The sequence below is a fragment of the Radiomyces spectabilis genome (assembly GCF_025331425.1).
Source record: "Radiomyces spectabilis strain NRRL 2753 chromosome Unknown BYT42scaffold_11, whole genome shotgun sequence".
In the NCBI taxonomy this organism is placed as follows: domain Eukaryota; kingdom Fungi; phylum Mucoromycota; class Mucoromycetes; order Mucorales; family Radiomycetaceae; genus Radiomyces; species Radiomyces spectabilis.
In genome coordinates, this window is record NW_026251936.1 from 417429 (window position 1) to 435856 (window position 18428).

General features: G+C 43.2%; 6 protein-coding genes across 6 annotated transcripts; 5 read left to right on the plus strand and 1 right to left on the minus strand.

Moving 5' to 3' along the window:
- Positions 1-5456: 5456 nt before the first annotated feature.
- On the plus strand, positions 5457-7035 carry BYT42DRAFT_501215 (uncharacterized protein; the record flags this gene model as incomplete). The annotated part of the gene is made up of 3 exons (XM_051564753.1): positions 5457-5880; positions 6022-6158; positions 6256-7035. 3 exons carry the CDS (start codon positions 5457-5459, stop codon positions 7033-7035), a joined length of 1341 nt encoding a protein of 446 aa, XP_051420475.1.
- A 2483-nt stretch (positions 7036-9518) lies between these two features.
- BYT42DRAFT_501979 (kinase-like domain-containing protein) lies at positions 9519-11187 on the plus strand (the record flags this gene model as incomplete). Its single annotated transcript, XM_051564799.1, has 6 exons — positions 9519-9624; positions 9722-9832; positions 9962-10110; positions 10258-10492; positions 10713-10883; positions 10970-11187. The coding sequence occupies 6 exons, from the start codon at positions 9519-9521 to the stop codon at positions 11185-11187; spliced, it is 990 nt and encodes a 329-aa protein (XP_051420476.1).
- Positions 11188-11901: 714 nt separating this feature from the next.
- On the minus strand, positions 11902-12904 carry BYT42DRAFT_616563 (beta-lactamase-like protein; the record flags this gene model as incomplete). The annotated part of the gene is made up of 2 exons (XM_051572085.1): positions 11902-12737; positions 12805-12904. The coding sequence occupies 2 exons, from the start codon at positions 12902-12904 to the stop codon at positions 11902-11904; spliced, it is 936 nt and encodes a 311-aa protein (XP_051420477.1).
- An 860-nt stretch (positions 12905-13764) lies between these two features.
- Positions 13765-14549, plus strand: BYT42DRAFT_580389 (uncharacterized protein). Its single transcript, XM_051569496.1, has 3 exons — positions 13765-13991; positions 14082-14246; positions 14349-14549. Exons 2-3 carry the CDS (start codon positions 14195-14197, stop codon positions 14534-14536), a joined length of 240 nt encoding a protein of 79 aa, XP_051420478.1. The 5' UTR covers positions 13765-13991; positions 14082-14194; the 3' UTR covers positions 14537-14549.
- Positions 14550-15070: 521 nt separating this feature from the next.
- Positions 15071-17034, plus strand: BYT42DRAFT_69951 (Alpha/Beta hydrolase protein). Its single transcript, XM_051572796.1, has 4 exons — positions 15071-15481; positions 15543-15657; positions 15718-16516; positions 16596-17034. The coding sequence occupies exons 1-4, from the start codon at positions 15211-15213 to the stop codon at positions 16638-16640; spliced, it is 1230 nt and encodes a 409-aa protein (XP_051420479.1). The 5' UTR covers positions 15071-15210; the 3' UTR covers positions 16641-17034.
- Positions 16976-17917, plus strand: BYT42DRAFT_501869 (vacuolar membrane protein-domain-containing protein; the record flags this gene model as incomplete). Its single annotated transcript, XM_051564791.1, has 3 exons — positions 16976-17139; positions 17273-17704; positions 17788-17917. The coding sequence occupies 3 exons, from the start codon at positions 16976-16978 to the stop codon at positions 17915-17917; spliced, it is 726 nt and encodes a 241-aa protein (XP_051420480.1).
- Positions 17918-18428: the final 511 nt, after the last annotated feature.

The window sequence follows — 18428 nt, forward strand, 5'->3', positions numbered from 1 at the left end:
ACTGGTCCGTCCCTAGTTCCGGCGTCGTCCTATTTTTTCTTTTATGAAAATCTATATCTCTCTAACTGTTTATGTTTTTGTTTTGTTTCTTTTCTCTTACCCATTTATTTCTTTGATTTCACTTGTTTTTCTTGTACAGTCCCCCCTTGAAAATCTATCGATAAATTCCGAATTATTTTTTAGAAAACGTAGCATGTCTTGTAAGTTGTTGCATTTCGTTATGCGACAGTAACTCCATGTTCAAAGCTTTAACCATGTCAGCGTAAAGAACCGTTTCGTACAATAATGAAATCAAAATAGCAAGGCACAATATCTTACAGGAAGGAAAAGAAAATGAGCAATTATTATGATGAGGTACTTCCTAATTAACCTTCTACAGTACCAATTGTTTACTCAGGCATCTCATCTGTTCAATATTTCACATTTTCAACATAACCTACGGTAAGATACTGTAAATGCAGCCTACAGAAAAATTCTGGGTGCACAGAGGAAGTTAACGAATACACTGCTTTGTGAATGAAAGGAGCGAAGGATTGGACGATTGAGTATGCACGGTGATAGAAAACAAGAGCAGGGCGTCTTTCCTGAAGTGTATTTCTGACTTGCCATTTGCGGAAAGCAAGGCATATTTAGCTTCGATGCTTCCTAAGAAATGCATCGATTCTGATCATCAGGTTTTCTGTATTTATCTCAACCTTATTAAAATGTTTGAATTTTAGTTCGCAGTCACTTTTATTGTCCGCTAATTTGGCGTTGTTGATTGGATAATAAATGTTTTTAAGGCTGCTGATTGGCTAAAACAAAATAGATCACATGATTTACGTGTTGTAAAAACCGGTCACTTGGAGTTGCTCATGATCTGCACTTCCTTTTATGCATGAGCGGACCGTGTTATTATATGATTTGTTTAGTTAAACCACGCTGTATTGTTTTATTATCTAGGTCCAATTCCTTTCTTTATTCCATTTCCTCAAGCTCAATCGCTTTTTCCCCAATGTCGTCTTCAACCATTTTCTGTGCTTCGTGTGACCTGCCAGGTCATGCTCGATCAACGAATCGCAGCTGTCCCAACAATACGAGACGTGCTGAGGAAAGCGCTATTGTCTCATCACCCATCTCCTGTGTTTCTTGCGGTCTCCCAGGACACGCTCGATCCACCTCTAGAAACTGTCCCAATAACCCCAGACGCACCGAACAACCCAACGTTGCTACGATCCAAGGATCGGTAGAAGTCCGTTGCTCTTCGTGCCAGCAACTGGGACACCAGCGCAGCAGCCATCTGGCTTGCCCATTGAATCCAGCGAGGCTGGCTATGAGAGAAGCAAACGAAAAGACGCTGGAGAACACAGCCGTAGATTACCTGCACCTGTTGGTAACGCAGAGTCTGATGAATCAGAACTCCCCAGTAGACATACCTTGGGTCGCATGAATGTTGTCTGCAATTTCTGTCAGGCACACATGTGGGCCAAAGAAAGCTCATCTGAATCGAACTCCAATCCGCAGTTCCGACTCTGCTGTGGCCAAGGTTCCGCTGTGCTTCCACCTTTGGAGCCTACACCTCCAATCATCGCCCGTCTCCTTCGTAGCGACAATGAAGAAGGGCGAGATTTCCGTGAGCAGATCCGCGCCTATAATATGAATTTGAGCTTTACTTCGGTAGGCGCCCAAATAGATGAATCCGTGGCCAACAATCGCAACGGAGCCTACTGCTACCGTATCCAAGGTGGCATTTACCACCAGATCGGTGGTCTACTACCACCAACCGAGAGTCATACCCCTGCGTTTGCCCAAATGTACATTTATGATTCCAACACACAACTTAGACACCGGCATGCTGTGGCACCCTATCTGCAGAATGCCACCCTTCTCATTCTACAAGATCTGCTTACCGAAGTCAACCCGTTCGTGCCGTTGCTGCAGTCGATGGCCCAGGTCTTGCGTGAATCTGAGGAAGCCGTAGATGTGAGGCTACTCATAAGTGCGGAAAACACGCCTGATGTTCGTCGTTACAATGCACCCACAGCTAGCGAAGTTGGAGTGATCCTGGTAGACAGTACGATCACACCAAACAGTAGCCGCGATATTGTGCTCCGATCGAGAAGCTATGGGCTTCAACGCATCAGTGAAATGCACCAGTACTACGACGCGCTCCACTATGTCCTCATGTTCCCGCATGGTGATCTCGGGTGGAACATCCACTCACGCTCGCCAAGCGGTCGAAGCATTACCGTCATGCAATGGTATAGCTACCGTCTGATGATGCGCGATAACAGCCACGATTTGCACCTGTACGGCCGATTGTTCCAGCAATATATAGTGGATATGTATGCAAAAATGGAACAGAACCGACTCACGTATTTGCGGCTAAACCAGGCAAACCTGCGCACGGAACTGTACCGAGGTATCGTAGATGCGGTAGAACTCGGCGACAATGACCTCCAAAACGTCGGGCAAAGGGTCATTCTCCCATCCACCTTTATTGGCAGCCCGAGACACATGCGCCAACTTTACCATGATGCGATGAATATCGTACGTCGATGCGGGCAGCCGGATCTCTTTATTACTTTCACTTGCAATCCTCAGTGGGTGGAAATTCAGGACGAGTTGGCTCCACTCCAGACAGCTGTTGATCGGCCCGACCTTTGCGCTCGAGTTTTTAACATGAAGCGTAAAGCTCTCATGGAAGATTTGACCAAGAAGCATGTTTTGGGTAGGGTAGTTGCCCATGTCCATACTGTGGAATTTCAAAAACGAGGATTACCGCACCTCCATCTGCTTTTGGTGTTACATCTGGACGACAAGCTGAGAACACTGGACGATTATGATCGCATTGTGTCAGCTGAACTTCCGGACAGACAGAGATTTCCTGATCTCTACGACACCGTCAGCAGATGTATGATGCACGGTCCGTGTGGAACCATGCATCCGAGGTCTCCGTGCATGGAAAACGGCTCCTGTAAGAAGCGTTACCCGCGCTCCTTCAACGAAGCTACCGTCGAAGATCACAGGGGTTACCCTTTGTACCGTCGTCGCAACCAAGGTTCATCTTTCAACCATGCCTCGGTCCCCATCTTGCAACGACAACGATTATCAGCGCTCTACAAGTCATGGTTGCCCAAATTTCTCTCCACGAAACACTTTCACGATAATAGGCGAAACAATCAGCAGCAAATGCCGTTTGCGCCAGTTGTGGTTAAACAGAGCATCGTCGCCGTTCACATAAAATGTGAGTGGAGCTCTTTTTTGAAGAAAGGTGATTGACGATACGACGATCCGGTGTTTTGTAGCATCATTTAATTTGGGTTATCTGTCAGTTATACTGTATATGCCCTTTCATTCTCTTCAGTAATCGAATGATACATGGAGCAGATATGCTTCGATCTGTGTAGCTCATCATTCATGCATCAGTGAGGTGACTATTGTTTCATCCATGGAAAATCACATATTTTTGTCCGAATTTTTTCTTCTTCTTTAGTTTTGCATCTCTTCTGTTTGCCTGGAAATCCCTCACTATCATTGCATCCATCATCCATCACCAGACTATGGCGTGTATCTGATCCGGTCGATTCGATTATTATGAAAAAAGGTACCTTTTGTGTGATACGACTATCCGTTTTTCGACAAGAAAAAATTTACCTGTCCTTTTTCTCTATTCTGTCTTTAGCTTTTGGTTTTCTCTCCGGTTTTCTTTTGCCTGGCAAGCCATTCAAGCCATCCATCCCTCCAAAACCTTTCTACTTTGTTCGGGCACCAGATTGTGGCCAATCCGGTTTTTGTCGTCAAAGGACATCTTCGGTCGTGTGGCTCTCTTTCTCATCGGGAAACGCTGACGCGTCCTCCCCAGGTTCCTCTCATATGGATTGCTGCCCGTGGTATCGCCTTCGATATTTCTTCCCGACCATTTTATTTTGTAGTTGTAGTATGTATTTTGTATTTTAGTGAATAGTCTTCTTGCAGTCTTTTCCTCCTTTTTTTTCCCACAGGGTTTTTAGGGGCAGACGCACCTATTGTATTTACTTTTTTTTTTTTATATTTGTATCCTTTCTTTATTTCGGTCGGGAAGCCCTCGGTATCTGCTGCATCAAACATCAAAGGTAAAATATCTCAACGAAATTTGAATCAACCAAAGAGCTTACTAACTCATTTTTTTTAAATACCCAACATTCCCACACATCTTTGTAGATCTATCATAACCTTGGGCGGGACAGAACGGAGGGGGTCAATAAGTGCTGCTTTGTTCATTAAAAGTGTTTCATGGTATGCCAGAGTATTGACATTAATATACCAAAGTTCCATCAAGAGTCTCGCCCAGGTTATGCCGTATTGCGTTAGGCTTTTTGTCTGACGAATGTCGCTCAATGTAAGAGTGCGGCATCCAGTAGCAGGTGGCATCCATTGCACAGCGGGTGTACGGCTTGTTATACGTTACTGAATGCCATAGCATTGCACTTGGAAAAAAAAAAGTGCGTCTGGATTAAAAGGAAAAACAGAAAATTAAAAGAAAGAAAAAAGGTTCAGATCTTCCGGCTGAGCCTTTTTATTATTACACAAAGCGCATTATTTCTAAAACCAGAAAACCGGAAAATTGTTAAAGCACCATAAAGAACATCCAAGATGCCCTGAGGATTCATCAAAGTGGAGCACAAAGGATCATGGTGCATTTTAGTCAGTGATGCTGTGTGGTGTGGCGACATGACGTATGGTGAAACCTTTGAGAGAAGGAATGAACGACGATCGCTGATCACATTGAATTTTATGACACAGAAAATGATACAATTAAAGTCATATGAAAACCACACAAAATCATAATATTTAACATAACATCAATCACAGAAAAGGAAGCAGGAGCTATGATGGTAGAAAATAATAAAAAAACTTGTTTTGTAGAAAAACGGTGCATCAGCGCCGAAATATGACAGTATCATGTGAACTCTAAAATAGCAATAGATCAATTGATTACTATGAATTCAAAGAATGGGAGCATGAGCGCTTCACATAATTTTTTTTATGCGTAGCATGATCATCGTGCTCGTTATCCAAACATTTAAGATGTTTGGTTCCCGTCAATTTATGCTCGTTACACAGGTTGGCTTTTGTGGCCTTGAGAACTAAACAATCCAAACGTTTGCCCTGGAACAAAAAAAAAAAAAAAAAAGAAAAGGTCCCTACAAAAGACAGAACGAATCAAAAACAAAAAACCAGATGGGATCGCTGGAAGAAGCGCAGTTTGCCTCAAAATCATGTAATTTCATTGGATAAGATAAGCAAAAAAAAATTCATGTGTGTGTGACATCAGTTTTTTTTTTTTTTTTTTTTTCTAATCAAAACCCTTTTTTTTTTCGTTCTATTTGTCTTGTTATTCATTCCCAACTTCATCTCTGCATTCCCCTTTTACTTTGTGCCCTTTGGCATAGGTCCTCTTTCTCCCGCTTGTATTCACCTTCCTTTTCTCCTCAATGCCGAGACTGTTGTGCAAAAGTGGCTCAGCATCTGCTGATGTCGTTGATCAGCTTAAAGTTTTAGAGTTCCCATCTGCCCCTCTCCAACTTCACTCGGTTGCCACCACCGTATCCCGGACAGCTATTGCTACCCACCGACCTTCCATCTACAAACAGTATAAATCCAACAATCTTATTTACGGCAAATCACCTCGCAAAAGACGTCATACCGTCGACGGGGGAGATCAAGCTGATGCCGATTTGACATTGCATAGACGACTGTCCACCGATGTCAAGCCGACCGCCGCGGAACAGTCCCCCCAACGTTACGTTCTCGTCACTGGAGGAGCTGGCTATATTGGTAGTCATACCGTATTGGAGTTACTCAAAGTCCCTCACTACTCCATCGTCGTCATGGACAATCTGGTCAATTCTAATTTGGGTAAGTGCATGGGGAGGTAGGATGACGGAAGGAGGTGCTTGCACCCAAATAAAATAAAAAAAAATTAGAAGAATCCCAAAAACTTTAAATATGGCTTCTCGATTGACCTCTTTTTTTTGGGTTTTCTTTTTCTTATTGCAGAGGCGTTACGTCGTGTCGAACAATTAGCAGGACGATCGATTCATTTTGTCAAGGGCGATGTTACGAGTGAAGTGGATCTCAGTCACGTCTTCTCTCTTTACAATTTCTGGTCGGTGATTCACTTTGCTGCTATTAAGGTAAAGTATTGCTACCGTGGTTATGGTGAAAGTGATACAACAGAAAGGAATGCGTTTCTTACGGATGATCATTTCCTTTTTTATAACATAAAAAAAGGCGGTGGGCGAGTCGACCCGTATTCCTCTCGAATATTACCACAACAACTTGACGGGATCATTGAATCTTTTACGAGTGATGAAGCAGTTCAACGTGAAAAATCTCGTCTTCTCTTCCAGTGCTACGGTGTACGGAGAACCAGAGATGATGCCTGTTCGAGAATCAGCACAGTTGGGCCCCGTTACCAATCCCTACGGTCGGACAAAGTTGTTTGTCGAAGAAATTTTGCGGGACGTTTGTGCTTCCGACCCTGAGTGGAACGTGTGTTTATTGCGCTATTTTAACCCGGTGGGAGCCCATCCCTCTGGACTGATCGGCGAATGTCCTCAAGGTGTACCCAACAACTTGTTACCCTACGTTATTCGAGTATTGCAAGGCCATTTACCTTTTGTACACGTGTATGGCGACGATTACGAGACAGTGGATGGTACTGGGGTACGAGATTACATCCATGTATGTGATTTGGCGACTGGTCATTCCGCCGCGTTAAAAAAGCTGGAAGAAAAACCGGGCTGTGTTGCCTACAATCTCGGGACAGGTGCAGGGTTCTCTGTCCTGGAAATCATTCACGCGATGGAACGAGCAACCCACCGAAAAATTCCATACAAGGTAAAAAGAAAAAAGTTTCCCAGCCCTGCTTTCTGTACACTTTACCCTTGTACGCTGTCAGCGCATATGCGGCAGGTTTGGGTTATCGTTTTTATTTTTACTCATGCATTTCTTTGTTTAGATCGTGGATCGTCGTCCTGGAGATGTGGGTACGTGTACGGCCGATGCTAGCTTGGCCAATACTGAATTAGGCTGGCAACCGGTACGGAACATGGATGATATGTGTCAGGATATGTGGCGCTGGACCCGTCGGAATCCTAACGGATACGATGGACCGTTACTTCAAGATGCGTGATTGTCGTGTATATGAACCCCTCCATGAATTATTTGCTCCCAATTTCCGTTTTCCGTTGGTCATTCTCTGCTGTATATAACTCGCTTTTCTTTTTTTTTTTCTCTTCTTTTATTTCCTTTTTTTTTCATATGATATTATTTTATTCTTATACTAGTTTTTGATTCTTGTAATTCTCAAATATTTTTTACTCCATTCTGGAATAAGTTTCAGTTCACCACCCTATTTTATAGACTAACTTTATAATTGAAAACCTATTTTTATTTATTTCCAACCATTGGATTCAAAAATGATGTGGTTCGAGTAAAAACCTATTCATCATCTCTGCCGAACAGATATATGAATTAGTTGTGGATCGGCCCTCACGGTTAAAACCCAGGGGGAAGGCAACATTGGACGTTTGGGGAATAGGTCAACGTCGCGGAGACAAAAAAAATTTGAAGCTTACCAGCAACCAATGAGGCTGTGGTGTGGCTCAAGAAACGAGAACCACAGCACACCAATTAAATTGGCGGCCCGCTGAAATGAAGCACGTGGGAATCTCGCAAACGCACAATGGCCAGAACAATCCACAAGTTGACTCAATATACGGGAAGGCATTTGCACAGTGTAAAATGGCGTAGTCAACCATTGCATTGATATTTCATACCCGGTTGGGAAAATGTGCCATGATAGTAAGTCAATTGATTGGAGTACAAAGCAACCGTGTCACAAATCATGATAACAGATTCGTCTGTGTTGCCATGCGTTTTATTTACATTTTTGAACGCACCAGGCAGCCGAAAGATAGGTTTGAGGTATGGTACTGAAAAGTCTTGGAGAGAAAAGAAAGGCTGATGATGCTCGTCATGGATGCGATTCTTTAACGAGTTTTTGGAGTAAAAAAATAGCATGATGAAAAAGAGTTGTGCTCTGAACGGTTCAACAAACGCCTCATTGGTAGCATCATCGGGGAGTGTGTCGAAAGTACAGGCTAAGAAGCACTTTGTCAGTTTCTGTATTAATGTACCTGAATCACATCAAGGTTATGAAGGCAGAATGGTTGTTGCCTTTATATATAGGTTTATTTTGCTGCTGCATTCATGTCGAACCAGTTTGCGAGAGTTATAGACTCGTTTTCTGCAGTTGATGTCTGATTTTTCTTCTTTTTTTTGGATTTGGTTCTCGGTACAAATCATTAACATCCATTCGCCATATTCTATTCTCTCTTGGATTTGCTCGTCTGAGGGTTTTTGGGAATTAAGGATTCGTTGTCCATGAAGTCTAAAGTTCATGTATAACCCTGTCACGGTTGATATGCCTGGCTGAAAGACCGACATGACAACGGTCAGGAACGGTTTCGGAATTCGCACCAACACGCCGGCGGCTGTGATGTAGGGTCCAAGCGTTGTGTGACGAGGTTTCAGTCGTCAACCGGGGAGGATATTGTGGTTCTTTTGTTGATTTGGTTTTGTTTCAAAGGATCTTGCGAGTAAATAGGCGATGGGTGCTATTTTTGTCAATGGACAAGGACGAAATGACCGCGGTGGTGCGACATTGATTTTGGGAAACAGTGGGATAGAATCTTGAGCGGACTTTTTTGGGTTGAATGGAGTTTTTTCCAGCTCTTTTAATATAGTCAGTGGGGTGGAATAATATGATGTTTTCTATTTCCCTTTCCTTCTTCCTTTTCCCTGTTCCCTTTTCCAACAACCTTTTTTTTTTCCTAGTCATTCCTTCTCTCGCTTTTTAGCTTTCTCTCTTGTTCGTTTTTTATTTCGTTGGTTCTCCGTCTTACACTCCTTCTTATTTTTCTGCTCTGAACCACGCTTCCTCCTCTTCTCTCCCTTCTTCGACTGACAAGCAACTGCCCCTAATAGACCTTTTTTTTTTCTATCTCAAAAAAGTAAGTTATACTTCCACCTCAACCCACCATCTTTCACCTATTTTATTCCTTTTCTGGTTTGTCCGTCTCTTTTTCTCTGTATTCCTCATCAGGAAATTGGGCTTTTTTCTTCTTGGATATTTTTTTTTTTTTTTTATATCCAAATCTATCCTTCTCCACAAGTGTGGAAATTCGGCCCTCAAAAAAGCCACGCGATTTTTTTTTATTTCCAACCACATCTTCACCTTCCGCTTCTTTCCCAAATTTCACGCTCATTGCCCTTTGCGGATAGACTCACCCAGTCACCCATTTCAACCCGCTTCCACTCCTCTTCCATTCTTCTTTATTACTGACTTTTTATTTTTTTGCTTCTTCTTCTTTCCTCCATCTGGAAAACTCCTTTCCTTCATTCTGTAGATTTCTCACTCTCCATCCCTGACAATTCAATTACGACCACACGCAACCAACCGCATTTTCCACTTTTAATTACACTCTCCAATGTCCACTCAAGCTTCCTCTTCTTCATCTTCACATAATGTTGTCGGTGTTCACTATCGAGTCGGCAAAAAGATTGGCGAAGGCAGCTTTGGTATTATTTATGAAGGTAATTTTGTCCTGCTAGGAAACTCTGTCCATTGACCATTTGTTGACCCTTGCTATTTGCTATTTGTCCCTGACTATTTCTCTATTTCTTATTATAGGTACCAATCTACTCAACAATCAGCAAGTGGCCATCAAATTCGAACCTAGAAAAAGCGACGCTCCTCAGTTGAGAGACGAATACAGAACTTATAAGATCATGGCTGGCTCCAGTACGTAATATTCCGTCCATGCTTACTTTTCGTTACTTTTTGTGTTGCATCAATTAGGTCATACTGGCCTCATTCACTTGTTGACTCTTGCTAATATTTTTTTTTTCTTCATTTCATTTCATTTTGTAGCTGGCATTCCTACAGCATACTATTTTGGCCAAGAAGGACTCCACAACATCCTTGTCATCGATCTCTTGGGACCCAGCTTGGAGGATATGTTTGATGTGTGCGGTCGAAGATTCTCGACAAAAACCGTAGCCATGCTTGCAAAACAAATGGTAAACAAAAAAAACCATCCCAACTACCCTAATCCCATGACTATTTTGCCGCTGATCTTATTGTCTATTTTTCCTTTTTTTCTCATCATGGCCTTTTTTATATACATATCTGCATATTCATTGTTATTTGGGAATTTTTTTTTTTAGATCACTCGAGTGCAAACGATCCACGAGAAAAATCTTATCTATCGCGATATCAAGCCTGATAATTTCCTCATTGGCAAGCCCAATACCCAGTTAGCCAACAACATCTTTATGGTGGACTTTGGCATGGCCAAACTGTACCGAGATCCCAAAACCAAGCAACACATCCCCTACAGAGAACGTAAAAGTTTGTCCGGAACTGCACGCTACATGAGCATCAACACGCATTTGGGAAGAGGTAAAAAAAAAAGAACCATCAAATGGGGAAAAAGGAGGCAACTTGGCAACTCCTCTCCTTTGCCCAAAAAAGAGGAATCAAGTATTAGACACCAAAAGCGAACGAGAGAGACCAAGTGAAATGGTAGAAAAAAAAGGGAATATGGGAAAAAAGGATGAGGAGTTGTCAAGGTTTTTCCAGTCACATTGATGATCATTTGTTTAACCTGTTGACTTTATAGAACAATCAAGACGTGATGATTTAGAAGCTTTGGGCCATGTATTCATGTACTTTTTGCGAGGTTCTTTACCCTGGCAAGGACTCAAAGCAGCCACCAATAAGCAAAAGTACGAAAAAATTGGTGAAAAGAAGCAAAGTACTGCCATCAAAGATCTTTGCGATAGATATCCAGGTACATCTCTTTCTCTCTCTTCATATCTTTTGCTCCATGTGGTTTATCCAGGGGATTGCTTTGCTGATCTCGAATTCTATTTTTAGAGGAATTTGGCATCTATCTTCAGTATGTTCGTAAACTGGGATTCGAGGAAACTCCAGACTATGATTTCCTTCGTGAACTTTTTTCAAAGGTCATCAAAAATCTCGGTGAAGAAGACGACGGCGTCTACGATTGGATGTTGCTCAACAATGGCAAAGGATGGGAGGTGCGATTTTTATTTTATTTTTTTGACTACCTATACAAATGGCTGCTTATCTGACTCACATGTCATGTAGACACTTTCAAAACGTCAGGCCAACCGTCACGGTTTACCAGCTCCGGCGAAAAAGGTCATTGAAGCCAACAAAATGCAGACTCGAGATGTGCATCAGAACTCGGCTCAAGGTCCCAGCGCTTCGGGTGCTGCTGCGGGTGCTGGAGCTGCCAATGGAACCAATACACCAGCAGATCCCAACACTGGCAAGCAAACACCGTCACGCCGTAAGCGTAATCTCTGGAGTAAACTCACTTGTGGCGTGTGTCACTAGTGCATCCATTTTCCCATTCTTTGTTTGTTTTCCTTATGCTTCTTCGCACTCTTTTTTCCGTTTTTGACTTCTGCTTTTTTTACTTGTTGTCCGCTTCCTCCTTTCCGACCCATCTCCTGTCTACCTCATATCGTGTCTTATGGTTGGTCTTCTTTTTCTTTTTTTACTTTTATTTTCTGCTTTAATTCCGTGTTTTTTTTTTCTTCATTTTTTTCTCACCGTTTTTATATCTCTGCTTTTTTCTTTCATGCCCGCATGTTTAATAACAAGTATTACTGGGATATGTCAAACGCTAATGTCGAAACAATCAAAAAAAAAGGGAAATCCTTTTCGGCTTCTTTTCCCGGATAGAGTATGTGTGTGCTTTCATGAATGCCGAATTGACTAATGGGTGTTCTATCTATCAAATGTCTGTGCACGTTTTTCTTTCGGTCGCATTAGTGTTTCTATAGTCGAGGTTGTGGAAAAAGACTCCATTCTTTATGAACCATTTCAAAAACATTCGTGGAGTTATACCCGGTGGACCCGTCGCTAAGCCTTGCGCGGCCTTCTTTTTCCAGCTTCAGTAAATGTAATGCCACTCCGCGCACAACAGCTGCTTGCAACGCATATGGAACGTCCGTATAAATCCGTTCGGCAAGATCGACGGCTGTCCAGGATCGTTGGGTCATGAGTTGAACGATTTGATCTTCCCGTTGCTGTCGACTTTGCAGATACTGGAGGATTCTTTCCGAGCCATTTTCTACTACCGGCCCATGGCCGGGATACAGGCGTCCCGGTTTGAATGCATTCAATTTATGTAACGTCGACATGTAGTCTGCCAAATCGTCAAATACTACTGTTCCATGGCCAAGTACGCAGTCGCCAGTCAGAATCGCATTCTCTTCTACCAGATAGAACGAGCAATGATCTTTACTGTGTCCGGGCGTATAAATCGTTTGGATTGTCGTGTGGTCATCCACGTGCAAAAAATCTTCGTCGTTCAAATGGTCTATGTGCATGTGGGATTGAAACACTATATCTTGCTCGTCCATATCTTCTACAGGCAGAATGTATTTATGCACTTTGATCTGACCACCGTGGTTCAGTGATGAATTCATGATGCTCTTCAAACCGCCAAAGTGGTCCACGTGACAATGGGTGATCACGATATCGGATATGTAAGCTTCTGGAGAGATTTGATGTAAAGAAGCTTCAAGAAGAGGTACGTAGTCTGGGTGGCCTTCGCCGCAATCGAATAGGATCTTGCGCGGCCCGTGACCGACAAGATAGGTATTGGTGCCTGAAAATAAATGAAAAGGATCAGTTACTGTCTACGGTGAAACAAGGAATAGATTTGTATTAATTACCTTGAAGTGTGAATCTGCCGGGATTTAATCCCATCACTCTCCAAACACGTTCAGACAACTGAAGAAAGTCAGGCAACGGCGGTAAACGTGAAGAGGGCATGACTGTGAACCGGGGAATTTCAACTCAACGGTGGCTATAGCAGTAACCAAAATAAAGATAACAAAAGAAGAAAGAGAAAAGAATACAATGCGTGGAGCAAAAAACAAGCTTGATAATAAAATTACTATGTCATGTTTTAATGAATTTGAAAAGCGGCAACGATGTCAGCGCAATCTATTTGTTTTTAGTAAAATCCCAGTGAGGAATATGTCACATGGCGTCAAACTGTCAGCGCCATCCCAAATACGATGGCAACAAGGGCCATTTTATCGGAATAACACCCAAGAACAAGTGATCAGACAAATAGGGCAAATCCATAGCGGATAATAACACTAAAGTTGGGGTTCGCAAAGCCTAATTAGGGATTTATCACATGTCCGATCAAAGCGTCCACAGTCTTCCCCACAAGTATTCCTGCTCTCAGCGGACAACGGAACTGATACGACTAGCCAGAGTGAAAATTTCATGCTCCTCATGTAATTACAGTTCAATATTACAGTTCACCGATGAAGATTGTAATGATAACGTACTTGTGACATGAAAAGTTCGGTGCCTGCTTCAAACAGTGTTTTTTCAACATACCGCTGCGTGCTTCTGCCCACAGTGATATAATATCAGACAATAGTTTCACAGACTGACCTTTTGAATGGACAGTATGTATCTGTCCAATATGTTGATTAAAACCGTTCTATATCAGGATAATCAGTTTATAATGCGTAGTTATCCAGGCACTGTGCTGTTGGCTCTTCATGACATGGCTGTTCAAGGGGCTGAGCTTGGATATTGGAGGCTGTGACTGCGGTCCTGGAGGATGGGAGGTAGGTTGGGTGTCACCGTCGGCTGAAAGCAGCCTCTGGGTCGATGAGTAAATCTCTGCACTGTCACCCTTAACATCGCCCCGCCAACCTTCTCTGTTCAAACCAAGCTCCATGGCTGGTAAGACTCTCTGTGATATTAGGTTTATGAATGTTGACACAAATGGAAACTTGAAACCTTGAATTTCTAGGCAACAATAAGAGATCGACCGACCGTCGTGATTCGCTTAAACAGCAACATTCGCACCAACATCAACGCAAACCCATCGCAGGTATGCCGTTATACCTGCTCTTTAATATGGATGGTTATGCAGTGCATTCCCAAGATCAAAATGACTAACTGCAAAACGAAAAAAAAATAGGTCGTCCATCCAAAGACAGCCGAAACACTAAATCTCCCGCTTCACCTGCCTCTCCCGCCTCCACAGCTCCATCAGCCAATACACCCACGACACCCTCATCGGCTACCCACCGTATGGGCATCAATGGCTTTAATACCTCGGATGTACAAGGGTTTTTAAACGGACGTAAGTGACTATGGACGCCAAAATTTTTGGGAACAAAAGGGGATTCTTATTTTACTCACCTGCGGTTTCTGTTTGCATGATGATTTCTTTTTGGGTTAATAGGATTTGCGGACATGATCAAGGTGATGCAAGATCCGAATGTAGATGCTTCATCTCGACCTGAGAAATATGAAAGCCAGGAAAAGGCGTGGGGATCCAAAGGTGGATTGCCATCTGTATGGGGACAGAAAAATGGTGCGATGGCCTCAGGGGCTGATTTTTTGAGCGAACTTGTTCAACGAGCAAAATAAACGATACTACAATACTCTTATTATTTTACGTGCTGGTTCGCTGTTTTCTTTTGACTGGGTGCATCATCACACCAGATTGCTCACACCACCTGCAACATGCGGCCTTCATATACGGATCGAATCTACAGGTAGTAAAGAGTTATGAAGGAAAACAGACCCGTATTTCTGCTCTTTCCTGCCATCGTATGGCTATGGTTGCCATTTAGGTTTTCATCATCAGTTAAAACAAAGGCTAATCAATTTAGGTGAAAAATGCATTGGTCGGTATAAAGGAAGCAGAGTCTATTAATGATGATGATGATGCTCGGCCTTCTTTGACTGAGTCTGAACGCAAAATTGCGTATCCATGCTTTTTCTTTTTGTTCTTCTGATGTGGTACAAAAGGGACATTCATATCGAAAAGAATGTTCAGATCAGTTCTTGGGAATAATGACCCCAGAGGAAGGATGGCATGTGATTTTCCAAGCGCACCCTTTTTTTTTTCTCATCACTGTCCATCAAAGACCGTGGGGACGATATTGTAACACACATTATGGAGAAATAATGCCGCTCATGATTCACAGTCAAGACTTTCTTGATTCCCAATCAATCCAATCCGGCTTTGTTCCCCATTGTATTTGTCGATTTTGCTTCTTTTCTATTTCTTTCCTTGAACAGTTAGTACTATATGCAGAATGGCCGGATTCCGTGCAGCTCTTCGAAAGTTACCACCGAGAACCACGATCCAAATACTGCGCAAAGTATTCTCGTTGCCTGCACCCGCCGCCCGGTTAATTCTGAACGACGTCACTCGGCCTCGCAAATCTCATCGAAAGTGGATACGACGAGAGTCATGGAATGGAGCGTGGTCAGGTTGCTGGATCGGGGAAAACGTGCGACATCTGGATGATCACAGCATGCAAGCCCGGGTGGAAAAGGCCGACATTGTATTTTTCAACGTCCACGGTAGGCATTTCGGTCGGATCAATCAAACACTCTGATCTTATGTGAAATGATATTCCTCCAGGAGGCGGGTTCCGTATCGGCACATGCACCATGTTTATGGACACCTATGTCAAGTGGATCACATTGCTCAAAGAAAAATACAATGTCAATGCCGTTATCATGTCGGTGGATTACAGGTAAATTATAGTTTTCCTTGACTTTTGGCTTATTATATTTGATTGACCATTTGTATATAGGTTAGCACCAGAATATAAATATCCCAGTCCCGTAGAAGACGTGGTGGGAGCGTATGAATACCTGGTGAAAACCATGGGCATTGATCCCGCAAAGATCATTGCCACAGGTGATTCGGCGGGTGCCGCTCTGGTGCTTGAGATGCTTTTCCTCACGCACGACCCCAGTATGTTTGAGATCCTGACCGACGAACCTGTGGACGACCAGGAGCCACACGACGCTCCTTTACTTAGTGAACTACCGCGCCCAGCAGGCACCGTTCTCATATCGCCACTGGTCACGGATGAAACCACCTCGAGGTCCTGGGCCACCAACATCCAATACGATTACATTTCGCAATATACAGCCAAAGTCATCAAGCGAGACTATTTCGAACCGTTGGAGCCGGACCAGCCCCCAGATACAAATCAAGTTCTCGGCATTGCCAAACTTCAGACAGGCTTTCAAGCATTTCTTTCGCCTCACGTCCTGTTCTTTATAGGCAACAGAGAAGTGCTCAGAGACGATGCGCTGGAGCTGGCTTATAAGACCCAACAAGATGGTGTGCACTGCCAAATTGTCGTTGAAGACTGTGTGCACGATTGGTTCTGCGTAAGGGAAGTCGTTCGCGATGAAGCGATTCTCGATCGTGCCGACACTACCTTTGCTGAATTCTGTCATGGCGCTGTCATTGCTCCGCAGCAACTCTGGGAGACTGCTGTGGTATCACAAGAACGTGTTCCGACAGGCTTGGGCGCGGTAGCCGAACTCGATGAAACGCAAGAGGACGAAGACGACACGGACCAGGAGTTCTTTGAAGCGGTCGGTGAAACCGAAGAACAATCAAGCGGGTCCATAACTATCGTAGAAAGGCTGAGCTTACCTTGTATAGGCAATGAAGCAAACAAAACAACGATCGTGTATGTTTAACGTGGTACAAGACTAAAGCGTACGTCCATGTCTGGAATACCTGCGTAATCTGTCACCAAGATAGCCCCCCTTCCGTCCCCCAACCCCAATATCCATTCATGTCCCATTTTATTTTGCGAAGCAGTCCGTTGCCGAACGTGTGACTCCATCACGGTCATAACGGGTTGGAGAACTCCTAACTTATTTTTTCTTTTTTTCTTTTCACGTTTTGCTCCTCTCTTGATACATATCTTGCTTTTTGTATCTATTGTGCATAATCTACCCTACATATTTATTGCAAAAAACAACGACAAAACATATCATTTGGATATATCACTAATTGACTGGTATCTTACGTTTTTCACAATTCCAATGACCTCCATCGCACCGTGCAATGACCCATTACCCGACGACGAAGGGTGCCAATTACTAGATGGATTTGCCATTCTTATTCAAGTCTTGCTGGCGTCCACTGCTTTATTTACACTTGTTTACAAGCGAAGTCGTGAACGGCCGCAGCGTCCGGTGTCTATCTGGTGAGTCATCGGGAACCATGCCGTAAAAAAATGGTTCGCGATAATTCAATTCGTCGAAGAGCATCGGTGTTTTTTTTTAACCACTTTTCATTTTTTTAACTCCATATATTCATCCGTGACCCGCTATCAATAGGGCATTGGATGTGAGCAAGCAGTTTATAGGATCGTTCGTTATCCATTTTTTGAATTTGGCTGTCAGTTATCTGGCGGGCCGACCTCATCGGGGCCCTCGGACCAATCTATGTGTTTGGTATTTCCTCAATGTTGCCGTTGATACTACATTGGGCGTATGTATTCTGTGGGCATGGTTACACGCATTACAATGGGTTTTGGAACGCTTGCATGTCACCTATGTGAGAACGGGACATTACGGCCCCCCACCCTTACGTCGTCGTCTCGGACCATGGTTCAAACAAACATTAATTTTCGTGGCGGCGGAAGCTCTGATGAAGTTTTGTGTTTACGTCATGTTCCGAGTCTTTCCCATTCTGTTCGAATTGGGCAGTTGGGTCCTCAAGTGGACCAAAGACAATTACAGATATCAAGTGGTGTTTGTTATGCTAATGTAAGTAGACGCATTTGGCTTTGAGTTATCATTGGAAGGCTATCTTGTTTCAAGTTACTTATGACGACACATGAACAATACAGATTTCCGCTTATCATGAACGCTATGCAATTCTGGATCGTCGATACAATTGTTAAGGTAACACCGCCACGTCCCAACAATCTTACTACAAGAGACGATGACGACGAACGGGCCCCCTTGTTACCCGAGTAATTGATGGACAATCTGTGACATTTTGTATCTGCCAAATTATTTTACAACCCAGTTTTATGTTGATACCAACGGCGCACCGTGTGCCTTTTTTCGTATTTTTTCTGTTTGTGTTTTATATTTTTGTTCTTTTTTTCTTCGATTGTACATTTTCAAATTTCTTTACATCACCGGAATGAATGTTCTCTAGAACTCTTTCTTTTTTCATATAAAATAAGCACGTTCGCTGATCAGTGGCAGGAGCAGTGCTCAGTGCATGCATTAAGCCCGGCGGGTTAATTTTTCAGTGTCAGATCGACAAAATTTTGCAGTCCAAATCTTTGCTGAATTTCTAGGCCACGGTTCGTTCGAGATCTGCATCTTGACCTTTCATCGAGATCATAACATTCCACCATGTTTTCAATCGCACGACATCAAGGAGACGACGAGAATGAAGATCAACGATCACTCGAAAAAAAGCAAGAACGCTTAAACAAGCTGATGGCCAAAATCAGCCATAAACGTAAACCAGACA

Excerpts from the sequence above, each read along its gene's own strand:
- BYT42DRAFT_580389 (XM_051569496.1), top strand. The coding sequence starts at position 14,195 with ATGGGCATCAATGGCTTTAATACCTCGGATGTACAAGGGTTTTTAAAC. Across the intron at positions 14,247-14,348 it reads ACAAGGGTTTTTAAACGGAC|GATTTGCGGACATGATCAAG; the intron begins GTAAGTGACTAT and ends TTGGGTTAATAG.
- BYT42DRAFT_69951 (XM_051572796.1), top strand. The coding sequence starts at position 15,211 with ATGGCCGGATTCCGTGCAGCTCTTCGAAAGTTACCACCGAGAACCACG. Across the intron at positions 15,658-15,717 it reads ATCATGTCGGTGGATTACAG|GTTAGCACCAGAATATAAAT; the intron begins GTAAATTATAGT and ends ATTTGTATATAG. Across the intron at positions 16,517-16,595 it reads ACCAGGAGTTCTTTGAAGCG|CAAACAAAACAACGATCGTG; the intron begins GTCGGTGAAACC and ends TAGGCAATGAAG.